Here is a 14,163-nt window from a genome sequence, read left to right as displayed (position 1 = left end):
TTTATTGATAGTACTCTTTCTAATCTACAAAACTATATTAATATATTTTTGAGTTATTAAATTGTTTCTTAGTTTTGAGGTGAAGCAGCCCGGGACATTTGCAACGTGTTTGAAAAAGGTGTGATAGGCGAGTCTACAGCACGGAAATGGCTTGCAAAGTTCAAAAATGGCGACTTTTACATCGATGATGAGAAATTGTACCTATACATCGGACACAATATGAAGCAAAGAAAGGAGTGGGTGGCTCCAGGAGATACGCCAAAATCGAGAGTCAAGCCGGCTAAACAACTTCTGTGACACCAGACTAGGCGATTTTTGGCGGAAAGGTACCAACAAATTGTTCGAGAGGTGGGAAGAGGTTTTAAACAGCAACGGCGAATATATAATTGATTAACTTATTAATATAATTATTGTATTGTGTTTAACCCATTTTCTACCGCCGTTGCGTTTTCGCAACAGCAACTTTGAACCTTTGTAGCTACAGTAAAAAAAAAGATATCTCTAAAATGTTATATTTTATATTGTAATTTGGACTTTTGACTTTATAATTATGCTCTAAGATTTTTTGTGTGCGGATTTGTTCCAAATCAGGACAAGTGTAAAAAAAAGTGTGCAAAATAATAACTTTTTCATAAAACTGTTTGAGAACTAAAAATAGTTTTTTTTTACGTTTTCTACTAGTTTCTTAAAAATAAGATATGAAATAAATAACATTATCATACCAGCTGCTAATGCAGCTGAAGTTTTCTTGCATAAATAAACTCTTAAAAACAGGTGTTGCGAAAACGCAACGCTGGTTGAAACGACTCATATGACTTCAACATTTTGATGACATTATTTTTGGTGGGAAAATTTATGTCATTTTCATATGGCAATTTGTACCATAAGTGCTATTATTTTTATTTGTGCTAGTAAAAATACATTTAGAAGTATTTCGTTCAAAGCTTTTATCTTTTTGGTAAGACTAATGTGGTCTTCATATTTTTTGTCAAAATTTTGTACCCTTACTTAATTCTTTATTGAAGAGTAATGGATCGTCGACGTTTTTTAACCATTGGGGAAATAGAATCCTACATAAATACTTCGAGCAGTGAGGATGAAGGCAAAGTAGTTTCAGCTAAACGAATGCAAATTGTTAAGCCTATTTCGAAAAAAATAACTTCTGTCGTATATATTCCACCAGCAGATGTTGATGCTGTAAGTGACGAAGAACTTATTGACGATAATGAGATGATAACAGAGGTACCAGCTATGACGGATGTTTGTGGAGAGTTGGAGGTCGAACATGAATCAGATGTGGAAGTTTTTGCGTCGCCGCCGTCATGCTTAGTTGAAATACCTGATGATGGACCATCCAGTTCTGCAAAAACAACTAGGTACGCAGCAGAAAAAGATTTCGGTACACCAGACTGAAAAAAAACCAAACGAATTGATTTTAAATTTGGACCCCCTGACGAATCAGGTGTGGAATCTTGTTGATTCTATGAGTGAGTCTGAATATTTTATTCCTCTGATATTTTTTGGCTCATAAAATTTTTCTTTCAGGTGGCAAAACACCATTTGAATTGTTTCTGCAGTTCTTGGACGAAGAAATAATGGAAATACTGGTCGTGAATACAAATATGTATGCTCACCAAAATAATATCGTAGTGGATATTAGCAAACAACAGATATATCGTTTCATCGGAATTTTGATACTAAGTGGTTATCATAAAGTACCTCACGTTGAACATTATTGAATCGTAAGTGCATGCAGTTTGGAGTTTTTGAAACGTTTCTGTCAATTGATGAACAAATGATACCATATTTTGGTCGACATTCGTGCAAAAAGTTTATTCGTAACAAACCAATTCGATTTGGTTTCAAGTATTGAGCTCTTTGTTCAGACAGCGGTTATTTATATGCAGTAGCACCATATGGAGGATCGAGTGTACCTTATGACAAGAATGTAGGCTTAGGCGCTTCTGTTGTTCTATCATTGTTAGAAAACGTCGGAAATGCAGATAACCATGCCATATGATGGTATGGCCAACAAACGACGGAGCTTTTTTATGTGATACGAGTAAATGCGAAAAGTGGCCATTAAAAGTAGTATGTGATAGAAAAAAATAAAAAAATAATTTGCGTGAGCATTATCTTTTTATTTCACCATTCCCTTAATGTTTCTCCATTTCAGGAATCTGCAAGGAAAAGTTTTTAAATGAGCTAGAATAACTAGCGATTTGCAAAGAATTTTTATAAAATAAATAAATAAATAAATAAATTTCTGTGATGATCTAACCTTAAAATAGAAGTTCAAAAATTTCATGAATATTTTGGAGTAAACTTACATGCAATGTTTAGGGTATTCCACAACAAAATGGCTTTCAAGACAAGCTGTAATCGCACGAGTTCCGGAGCAGCGAAACGCACTTAGGTAATACAGGGTGGCTGATGAAAGCCGCTACCAAAAAAAATTGAATAACTTTTTTTTCTTTTTAAGTTATCTGTTCCATTTTTGTTTTCATTTGCAGATTGATCTTTAAAATTTATTAAAATGGATAACTGGGACACGCAAACAAGAATTTGGATAGTCCGCCGCTATCACGCACTGGAGTCCGTAGTTTTGGTACAGAGAGAGTACAGGCGGATGTTTGGCGGCGATCCCCCGAGCAGATGGACCATAATGAGACTGGTGAATAATTTTGCTGAGCAAGGAACAGTCGCAAGAAGGCCTTATCATCGAAACCCACCAATTCGGACGGAGGAAACGATCGCTGCTGTAGCAGCAGTTATACAAAGCAATCCAAGGGTTTCAACAAGAAGCTTATCTGCTCAACTTGGTGTCAGCCGACAGTCTTTGCAAGCAATAATGCACAAACATTTAGACTTATTTCCCTACAAAATTCAAATGGTTAACAAACTGAATACAGCAGACTTGCCGATTCGCTTGGAATTTTGCCAGAAGATCCTGCAAATGGTGGAAGAAGACCAAAACATATTAAACTGCCTTTTCATGTCTGATGAGGCCCATTTCGATTTAAACGGCAATGTGAACAAACAAAATTGTCGAATATGGAGTACTTCTAACCCACAGATACTCCACGAGACGGAATTGCATCCTCTTCGCGTGACAGTAGGGTGTGCGGTTTCTTCACGCTGTATTGTCGGGCCTTATTTTTTTGAAGAAAATGGTCACACCGTTACGGTTACTGGAGACCGTTATTTGAAAATGCTGAAAGAATTTTTCTATCCAGAACTACGCCGAAAGAGAATTCCTTTCAACTCTGTGTGGTTTCAACAAGATGGGGCAACGTCTCACATAGCCCAGACTGTTATGACAGAGTTGCCACAAAAATTTCCCAATAAACTGATTTCAAGAAACTCCGAATTTCGTTGGCCCCCCAGGTCGCCTGACCTTACTGCACCTGACTTTTTCTTGTGGGGTTTATGTAAACAAGAAGTTTATAAAACAAAGCCAACAAATTTGGATGAACTAAAACAATCCATTCGGGCAACAATTGCGGCTATTCCTGTCGCAACTCTCAAAGCAGCAATGAACAACTTTTTACTAAGATGCCGCACTTGTGTCAACGAGCATGGGGGGGGCATTTAAATTCAATTATTTTTAAAACTAATAGGACTATGAATAAGTTCGTGCGGTTTTACAACAGATGGCGTAACTTGATTATTATTCCATCGATCCACATTTCCAAACATTCATTGGAGAGCTACTGTCGTAAGGCACAAACGTCAGTATAAGTTTTTTATTTGAAGCGTAAACAACAATATTTTTACCACACTTGAAAATGTCGAATTTCGTGCCAAATAATGTGTTTTTGCGGGGAATTCTTCTTCATTATTTTAATATGAAGAAAAAAGCAGCCGAAAGTCATCGTATCTTGGTGGAAGTTTATGGTGAGCATGCTCTAGCTGAGCGAACGTGCCAGAAGTGGTTTGCACGCTTTAAAAGTGGTGATTTTGGCTTGGAAGACGAAGAACGCGAGGGTGCGCCGCCAAAGTTCATGGATACCGAATTGGAGGAATTGCTCGATCAAGATCCGGCTCAAACGCAAGAAGAGGTTGCAAAACTTTGGGAGTTGATCAATCAACCATTTCCAAACGTTTAAAAGCCATGGGAATGATCCGAAAGGTAGGCCATTGGGTGCCGTATGAATTGAAGCCAAGAGACGTTGAACGCCGTTTTATGGCATGCGAACAACTGTTTCAACGGCACAAAAGAAAGGGTTTTTTGCATCGAATTGTGACTGGCGATGAAAAGTGGGTCCATTACGACAATCCAAAACGTCGGGCAACGTATGGATACCCTGGCCATGCTTCAACATCGACGTCGGCGCAGAATATTCATGGCCTGAAGGTTATGCTGTGTATCTGGTGGGACCAGCTGGGTGTTGTGTATTATGAGCTACTGAAACCGAATGAAACGATTACGGGGGATGTCTACCGACGACAATTGATGCGTTTGAGCCGAGCACTGCGAGAAAAACGGCCGCAATACGCCGATAGACACGACAAAGTTATTTTGCAACATGACAATGCTCGGCCACATGTTGCACAAGTGGTCAAAACATACTTAGAAACGCTCAAATGGGATGTCCTACCCCACCCGCCGTATAGTCCAGACCTTGCGCCATCCGATTACTATCTCTTCCGATCGATTCGTGGATTGCGGCAAAACCGACCGAATTTTTCACAAAGGGAATCCGTGAATTGCCAGAAAGATGGGAAAAAGTAGTAGTAAGCGATGGACAATACTTTGAATATTAAATTTGTAACCGTTTTACGTCAATAAAGTTTCAAATTTCGAAAAAAAACCGCACGAACTTATTCATAGTCCACATTTAATAAAATTTAATGACCTTTAACTTGAAAAAAAATAAATGAATTCCATGCACTAAAAAAAAGTTATTTGAGTTTCTTAATGTAGCAAAATTCATCAGCCACCCTGTATTTTACACTATACAATTTTGAAGAAGTGGTGCCTATTATTATATTAAACTATTTACCAATGCTTTTGCAAATCCTGTTTTTAAAATGTATTATAGGTTTGTAGCTTAGCCAGTTGTTAGTTGCCGTATTACTGTGGTCTAATTATTTATATTAGGTATGCGAATAAGTTGCCGCCCTCGTAAAAGAGCGACACCTCTGATACTATTTTTGTGTTCGCTCTAGTAATATACTGGTGATCTGAAGGAGTACGAGGTGTGTTCAAAACGTATTCATTAATATCTATTTTGTCCCTTTCAAAATAATCCCCATGATATACTATGCACTTGTGCCAACGTTTTTTCCAATCTTCGAAGCGCTTAAAAAAATCTCAGCTTCAAATCAGCTTCTCCTTCGATAATGTCTTTATCTCGTCAATCGTAGCGTAGCGTAGTCCTTTCATCGGCCTCTTCAGTTTCGGGAACAAGAAAAAATCACAGGGGGCCAGATCTGCGGAATACGGTGGCTGTGGCATCATTGGTGTGTTGTTTTTGGCAAAAAAGTCGCGCACAAGCAACGCATTGTGAGCAGGAGCGTTATCGTGATGCAAGTGCCAATTTTGTTCCTCCACAAATCCGGACGTTTCTGCTGGATTGCTTCACCCAAATTGCGCATACCTCGCAGGTAATATTCCTTATTGACCGTTTTACTCAGTGGCAAGAACTCATGATGCACACCGCCCCTGCGGTAAGCAAAACTTTTACATTCGACCGAACTTGGCGTACTTTTTTCGGTCTTGGTTCGTGCCGCAGCTTCCATTGAGATGATTGAGCGTCATAACCATAAACCCATGATTCGTCAACAGTTATGACACTCTGGAGCAAGTTTGGGTCGTCGCGGACAGAGTCCAACATCTCATTAGCAATGTTCATGCTATGCTGCTTTTGGTCGAAATTGAGCAGTTTTGGTACGAATTTTACGGCGACCCGGCATGAGACCCAAATCATTGAAAAAATCGAATGGCAAGAGCCAATCGATATGTCTAGGTCCTCAGCAACTTCTCTAACGCTGATTGGCCATTGGTCAATACCATTTTCTTCACTTCATCAATTTTTTCGTTTGTTGTTTTTTCGTCTATTTCAAAATCTACTTTGTTATCATGTGCTTCTTTTGGTGTACATTTTGTCGCTGTATGGGACCTATCATTAAAGTTTCGAATTGATCTCTGTATTAGTTGTTTAACTGGCAACCCTTTTTCTAATTTATACAAAATTTTAAATTTTTTTGCTATAGTGTTATGGAATCTTTCAATGACTGCATTGCCCGTATGGCTATTGGGCCTAGTTAGATGAAGTTCTATATTTTCATTATCAAAAAATTCTTTTATCCTTGCGGTTTTAAATTCATTGTCTGCAATTGTTTTCTTTGGTTTCCCCAATTTAGTGAAATGGTCTTCTAGTTGTTTGATAATGGTAATATGATTTCTATCGTTTAAGGGATAAGCCGCTCCGAATTTTGAAAATTTATCTATGATGGTTAAAAAGTGGTATCCTTTCGTAACATACGTATCTATGTGTATAATTTCATTTTTTTCTGTCGGTGTTTCTGTAATATTAAATTTTAATTTGATGGATTTTCTGTCATACTTGACCTCTTGGCAAGTTTCGCACTGATTGATAACGATCTGGATCAACTCCAATAATTTTGGGTAATATATTTTATTTCTTATTTGATGGTATGTTTCCAATATGCCTGAGTGCATACTTTCCCTTACGTGATACAACGAAATTTGCTTAATGGCCTCGACTTAGGTTTCGATGTCTTGTGCTCTCTTTGTGCACTTAATAAATTGTATCTGATTGTCGTTAGAATACATTTCAATTAGTATTAATGAATCTTTTAAATATGTTTCCCATTTCTTCAAAATCACTTTCGGCAATAAATATTATTCTTTTTTCATGCAGTATTTTAAATTCTTCTATTTTATTATTTGTTAAAATAATTTGAGTTTTGTACTTATTCACTAGGTCTTCTTTAATTGGAAAATAGTCACCTAATTTTCTTCCGCTGAGTGTATAAATAAAATATAAATATATAAATATAAATATTCAATATCAAATTGGTATTCTCCTAATTTTAGTAGCCATCTCTGATGTCGTGGTGACATACGCTTTCCCTTATACTTTGAATGTAGAAATTTAATTGGTTGATGGTCAGTTAAAATTTTAAATCTTCTGCCGTATATGATGGCCTAAAATAGTTGACACTTCATATTATTGCTAAAAATTCTTTATCCGTAGCAGAGTAGTTTCTCTCATGGTTTTTCAATGTCCTTGATGCATAACAAACTGGATGTCCTTCCTGCGACAATACTGCGCCAATAGCATAGTTAGATGCATCAGTCGTCAACGTGAATTGTTTTTCGAAATCTGGGTATCGTAAAATTGGATGGGTACTTACTAGTGCCTTTAATTTTTCGAATGCTTCAGTGTAGGTTGGGTCTTTCAGGTTAATTCGTGCTCCTGTTTTCAAATATTTTGTAATTGGCTGTGCTACTTTCGCATAGTCTTTTACGAATTTTCGAGAATAACCGGTTAATCCCAGAAAACTTTTTATTTGCCTTTCGGTTTTTAGTAATTCTAAATTTTCAATAACTTTATTTTTATTGGGATTCGGTTTCATGCCGTCTTTTGTTAGGATGTGGCCCAGAAGTTCTGTTTCTTTCCTTAAAAAATTACATTTGTCAATTTGAATTTTCAAGTTTTTACTTACCAACGCATTAAATATATCCTTAATTCAATTTTCAATTTATTCAATTTATTTGATTTGTTTTGTACATAGTAAGACAGAGTCTTGTGGTAGTACATCTTCTTAAAATTCTAGAATACGAGGATGGTATACATAGAAATGCTACTTAGATTTAAAACTATTTTAACTATTAAACTTATAGACTAAAACTTAAAGTAGTAAGTGAGAAGAAGAGAAAGATGGCGGGAATGGGAGAAGGAAAGGGGGATTTAAGGTTAGAAGTAGTTAGAAACTGCAGTTTTAAAACACCTTGCTTGTTTTATAAGTTTTATTGTAGTTGGTATAGAATTCCATAGTTTTATAGCACTAACAAAGAACATGCGTTCTGATTCCAAGTAAGTGTAAGTCGGAACAATTAGATGATAGATAGGGTGCACTAGCATTGTTTAATGTTTTTATACAGGTACAATGGTTTTTGTGTGTATATTAATTTATGCAGGAACAAAAGAGAGCGTATTTTGAGATACGAGTCGAGGTTATGATCGAGAATCTGTTTTGAGTAGATAGATATATGGTCATATCTCCTTTTTTTTCAAACACGAAACGCGCTGCATTATTTAAAGCGGTTTGCAATTTTTGTTTCGAATTATTATCAAGCCTGCAATATACTAATTTAGCGTATGATACATAAGGAACAATTAGTGATCTAACAAGTTTTAATTTAGTTTGCCGTGGCAGTAAGTAGTTTGCATGGTCAAAGCATGATAATCTTGAATTTATTCTGAAACCCAGGTTAGTTACTATATCATCAAAGTTAATATTTACTTCATTAAGTAATATTGGCGGCAAAGAGCTAAGGTCATACTTTGAATTAGAAATAGCAATCGACTTCGTCTTTGACTCATTTAATTTCAAGTTGTTAGATTTTGACCATTTAGAAATACGAGTGAGGTCTTCATTAAGCCTTGCTATCAAATCTTCAATAAGACCTATTGGCCTTGACAGGTAGATCTGGGTGTCATCAGCATAGAGATGAATCGACGAATTTTGGCAACATTCAACAATATCATTAATGAAAATGCAAAATAAAATTGGACCTAAAATAGAGCCCTGCGGCACACCTGACGTAATTGGTTTTAGACTTGAGTAAGGTAACTTTTTATTAGTTGCAGAGAAAATGCTCCAAACTTATAGTGATAGCACAATTTTTGCAGTAAAATGTTGTGATCAATAGTATCAAATGCTTTTGAAAAATCGAGTAATACTAGCACTGTTAGGTAGTTTTTATCATAAACAGAGCGAACATCTTCAAAAATTTTAAGCATAGCTGTGGAGCAACTATGCAGACTTCTGAAACCCGACTGAAAATTACTCAGAAGATTATTCTTGTCCAAGTAGCAGGTAATTTGTCGCGCCAAAAATTTTTCAAATACTTTCGATAGGGCAGGTAAAATGCTTATTGGTCTGAAGTGCTGAGGAGCGGTAGAGCATTTTATTTTAGGCACAGGTATTATATTTGCTATCTTCCAAAGATATGGAAATGTAGATGAGGTGATTGAAAAGTTAATTATGTGCGTAAGTGATGGTATTACAAATGGTAGAATAATTTTAAGAAATTTAAGACAAATGCCGTCGGTCCCTATGGCATTAGATTTGACAGTATGTACACATTGTATCAAATCCATCTCAGTTGCAGACACAAATTCAAACTCACCGTCATCAACATGCTCTCGTAGAGGAACTTTTACAGGTATGTCGAGTGGAGCCCTGTTAGATGCTAGAAAGTGAGTATTTAAGATTTCTGGGTCCAAACTGCACACGGACTTATTCTCTCCTGAGACACCTAAGGTTTTAAGGTTTTTCCATAGGACTTTCGGAGGTAAACTATCGTTGAGCTTCCATTGTAGATATGCTCTTTTGGCATCTCTAGTGATTGCAGTTACTTTATTTCTTGCTACACAATATTTTTGCCACGTGTGAGTGTTTCTATCATTTTTCCATTGTTTTCAAGTATTACAAGAACAATATGGTACTAAAAATCAGAATATCGTCTAAATAAACGACACATGTTTTGTTTATAAAATTTCGCAAAATCTCATTCATAAGACGCTGAAAGGTTGCGGTGGCGTTTTTCAATCCAAACGGCATCCTTACAAACTCGTATAGACCGTGAGGTGTGACGAATGCCGTTTTCTCCCTATCTTCCTTTTTTACTAAGATTTGGTGTTAACCCTTCGCTAAATCAAGCGTTGTGAAATATTGGGCTCTTCCTAGTTTATCTAAAATTAAATCGATGTTTGGAAGTGGATATTTAGCGTCCACTGTTACATCATTTAATTTTCTATAGTCCACTACTAAACGATATTTTTTTCACCTCAATTGTCCATCTTTTTAGGTACTACTATAAGTGGGCTGAAGTATCTGGAGTAACTTTTTTGGATAATGCCTTGCTCCTCCATTTCTTTTATTTGTTTCATTACCTCCATTTCATGTTGAGGTGGGTAACGGTATAATTTTGAATTGATCTGCTGTTGGGTTGTCATTTTTATTTCATGTTGAATTTCTGTAGTACATATTTATTAATTTATCGCCTTCTTTAATATTAATAATAATAACATATTATTAAGTCGCTTTAGTAGCTTGGTAATTTCCCTATACTCTTCTTCATTTAAATAATCCAACTTTAATCTTTCAAAATTTAAATCCATGGCTTCAAGGGCAAAATTTTGGTTAAGATTGTAAGGGCTATTAAGAAATTTGCTTTCTTTTTTATTTAAAATTATTTTTCTTTCTTCGATTGTTATTTGCGCTTTGAGGAATTTTAAGATGTCCATACTTATTATAAATTCATACTTTCTTCCTTTGAATGGTGCTACCTTCCATCTCACTCTTGCATTATTGGGTAAATTAAACTCTTCTGGTGCTAAAGTGCACACTTCATAACTTATTGCATCCTCATTTGTGATTGTACTAAATATTATTGGGTCTTTTAACTTTACTTTCAGAAAATCTTTTATTTTACTATTTATTAAACTAAAACTGGCGCCTGTATCTATTAACGCACTGTAATTTTTATTATTAATTACTAATTTTATTTTGGGTAACCAGTCCAAGGCTGTTTCGTAAAAAAAAACACAATTATTCACTTCTTTTCTATTGCCATAGTTGGCTGGAGTTTCTACTTGATTTTGCCTGTCAGAGATTAAGCGATTTTGGCCAATCTGCTGACCAGGGTGTCCTACCATGTGAAGTCTACTCCTATTCAATTGGATGTTATCTATTTCCATTAGTTCGACCGGACCCTGTCTAAATGGACTTGGGCGATATTGGGTTGAACCTTGTCTAGGATGTGGTCGTTGGAAATTAGCCATATTTGTTAATTGGATGAAGTTGTTATATCTTCCGTTATTAAAATTGTTATTTTGTCTGTATTGTCCGGAATGGTTATATTTTATTTCATTTTGGTAATAAGGATTTTTATTCCATTGCCTTTCTTGCGGCAAATTATTAAATTGGTTGCCTATATTTTGATTCATATTTCTACCGTCTGCATATGCATTATTAAATCGTCGTCCTTTATCTTGATACCTACTGTCCCATGTTTTAGTGTCCTTTGTTTTAAATTTCCTATACTCTGGTCTAATGCAATTGTCTTCAAATCTCTTGCTTATCATGATTTTCAATATATTATTTAGATTGCTTTCATTGTACATTTTTTCTAACAAAACTCCTTGCGTCATTTCTTTTATTGTATTTATTAGCATGCTGTCCATGTTGCTTTAGTCTATATAATGGTCATCTGTATAGTATACTCACAACTCGTCCGATTTATATTTTATATCTTGGATCTCTATCATTAATTCACTTGCATTAGCTACCTTGAGGTTTGCCACTTTCCTGTATAGTTGGTGCTGCTGTCTCTGTTCTTAACTTCTGTCCTATTCCTTAATTCGAGGTACGCGCGTCTCATTGCCTCTAATTGTTGTTCTCTTCTTGCCAATTCCTCTATCAGTTCTACAGGTGCCGCTTGAGGTTGACCTTCCGCCATATTTCTTTGTTGATCAAATGCACGTTGTCTTCTTAGACGAATTTTTGCTCAATTATTTAAGCAGCTTTTACTGCTTTTCGCGGTGATTCAATTTAAAAAATGTTCACTTTAGTTTGGTGGTGTCTGGCTTGAGGATTTTACCACTAAGATTTCACTGCACCAAAAATTTTAAAAATTGTTCCAGAGTGTGAAAAAGCAATATATGCATCCTCATTATCAAGAAATCAAATTTCTGTATTCGTGCGTTTAAGGATCGGTCACTCCAGGCTAACCCATGAACACCTCCTTCTATCCACGTCTCCTCCCACATGTCCTTTCTGTAACGATCAACTTAACCTTATACACATAAAAGACATCTGTGTAAATTTAAATACTAAACGTGTCCCTATCTTTGGTTCCAAAAACCCCTCGGAACTTTTGAAAAATACCACAACAGAGAATGTCATTAAAATATATAACTTTATTAAAGCAATCGGCCTAATTGAAAGCTTATAAAATTGTCATTTATCCTACACCTTAAAACTTAAACATAATCTCATAATTACCAAGCACCGAAGGCCCAAACAGTTAGTGTGCTCTTTTTTTTAAGTTAGTGTAATACTTTATTTTATTCTACAATAATAAATAAAAATAATAATAATAATAATAATAAAAATTGTTCACTTCACTTTGGTGGTGTTTGGCTTGTTAAATTTAATACTAAGCTTTCGCTGCACCAAAACTTATTTGTACAAATTGCACGTGGTTCGTATCACGGGATCCTTTTCTTTCACTAGGATCCTACCGATTGCGCCATTTAAATATTGTAATTAAATCTAATATTAGGTTTTTTAAAAAAGGCGAGAGGCAATACAGGAGCCTGATTTATGGAATTGTTTGACGCTAACGCTTTCCTTAATATGTCATCAAAATATTTTACCCATGGTAATTGAGTACTGGGATAAGCTTTCATATGCGCCTTAATTTAGCTGTAAATTTTAGGTACCGTTATCCACGCAAGAGGAAAAGAGCTTTCTGATGATTTAAAAAAAACTGATTATAAAATATCACAAGGAACATAAATCATTGCGAGAAATCGGTCGTTTGATAGATAGGTGTTTTGCTAGAGTTCAAAAGATTGTGAATAAATATAAAAGTGCGGGAAGCACCACTAATAAAGAGCGTTGTGGGCGTCCGCCGCTCTTAAGTCCCAGAGAAAAAAGCTTAGTCGTACGGAAAATCAGGACAAACCCCAAATTGAAATCTGAAGTTGAAAATTAGACTGGAAAACAATTAAGCACCCAAACTATTCGCCGGGTTTCGCATAGTGCTGGTTATCATGGGTGCAGTGTTAGGAAGGAATTCTTCGTGAGTAGTGTCAATCGGGGTAAACGGATTTCATTCGAAAAGATCATGAAAAATATGACCAAACGTTTTGGAACCAAGTCATATTTTCTGATGAGTGTAAGTTCAGTATCTGTGGATCTGATGGCCGTGAAAAAGTTTGGAGAAAAGTTAACGCGGAATTGGATCCAAACAATATGACCGGCACTGTGAAGCATGGAGGGGCTCTGTGATGGTTTGGGGATGTATGGCTGCGAACGGCGTTGGAAACTTGGTTTTTATCGAAAATATTAGGAACCGATATGGTAACTTAAATATTTTGAAAAATATTTTAAAAGAAAGCGCTACGAAATAGGGCCTTGGAGCAATGTTTATCTTCCAGCAGGATAATGACCCCAAGCACACATCCAACATTGTACGAGAGTGGCTGTTGCGAAAACAGCTGAAAACACCCCCACAGTCCCCGGATACCAACCCAATCGAACATTTATGGGAACATTTAAAGCCGCATATACGTTAACATCCCATTAGATATAAGGGACAACTGAAAAACGTCCTTCAAGAGGAATGGAATAAATTACCATCAGCTGTAACTGAAAACTTGGTGAAATCAATGCCATCACGACTTAAAGCGATTGTAAAGTCTAATGGTTATCCTACCAAATACTAGGACTTGATTTTAATTATGTTTTTGATTTCACAAATTAATAATATGATGAACTGTGTACTTACTTTTGAGACATGAATTTTTATAAAGTTTAATATATTGTAAAAAGGTGTAATTTGGTTGCCTTTTAAAATTGTGGCATTATTTGGATTAAATATGATTTTTGTATTTCATTCATGTAAATAAAACACAATTTTGTTATAACTTAGGTTGTTTGAAGGAATCGATTGGGGAAAAATTGATAACGTATCCGGTGTATACTTACTTCTGTGTGTAACTTGCATTAACACCAAAAAACTGCTTCAGCTTTACGTAACGATAAGTTCGGCTTTGGCACAAACAAATCAATGCTCTTGCTTTGGAGAGGTTTTTTTGTTTTGGATCTCGTCTGGGGAAGTCGTCATCGGCAGCAGCAGATTCACCTGACATTTTTGGACCTATAGCGTGTGTA

General features: G+C 35.9%; 1 protein-coding gene across 1 annotated transcript in view; it reads left to right on the top strand.

Moving 5' to 3' along the window:
• Positions 1-1,029: 1,029 nt before the first annotated feature.
• The window catches only part of LOC129248797 (protein Wnt-10b), a 167,697-nt gene continuing 154,563 nt past the window's right edge, over positions 1,030-14,163 (top strand). Inside the window, exon 1 of the mRNA XM_054888413.1 lies at positions 1,030-1,399. Coding sequence (XP_054744388.1) covers positions 1,030-1,399 — 370 coding nt within the window. The remainder of the gene's footprint in view (positions 1,400-14,163) is intronic.

Source organism: Anastrepha obliqua, chromosome 5, assembly GCF_027943255.1.
Source record: "Anastrepha obliqua isolate idAnaObli1 chromosome 5, idAnaObli1_1.0, whole genome shotgun sequence".
NCBI classification, from domain to species: Eukaryota; Metazoa; Arthropoda; class Insecta; order Diptera; family Tephritidae; genus Anastrepha; species Anastrepha obliqua.
Note: the sequence above shows the minus strand (reverse complement) of the source record. Positions and strands in the feature narration are given on the sequence as shown.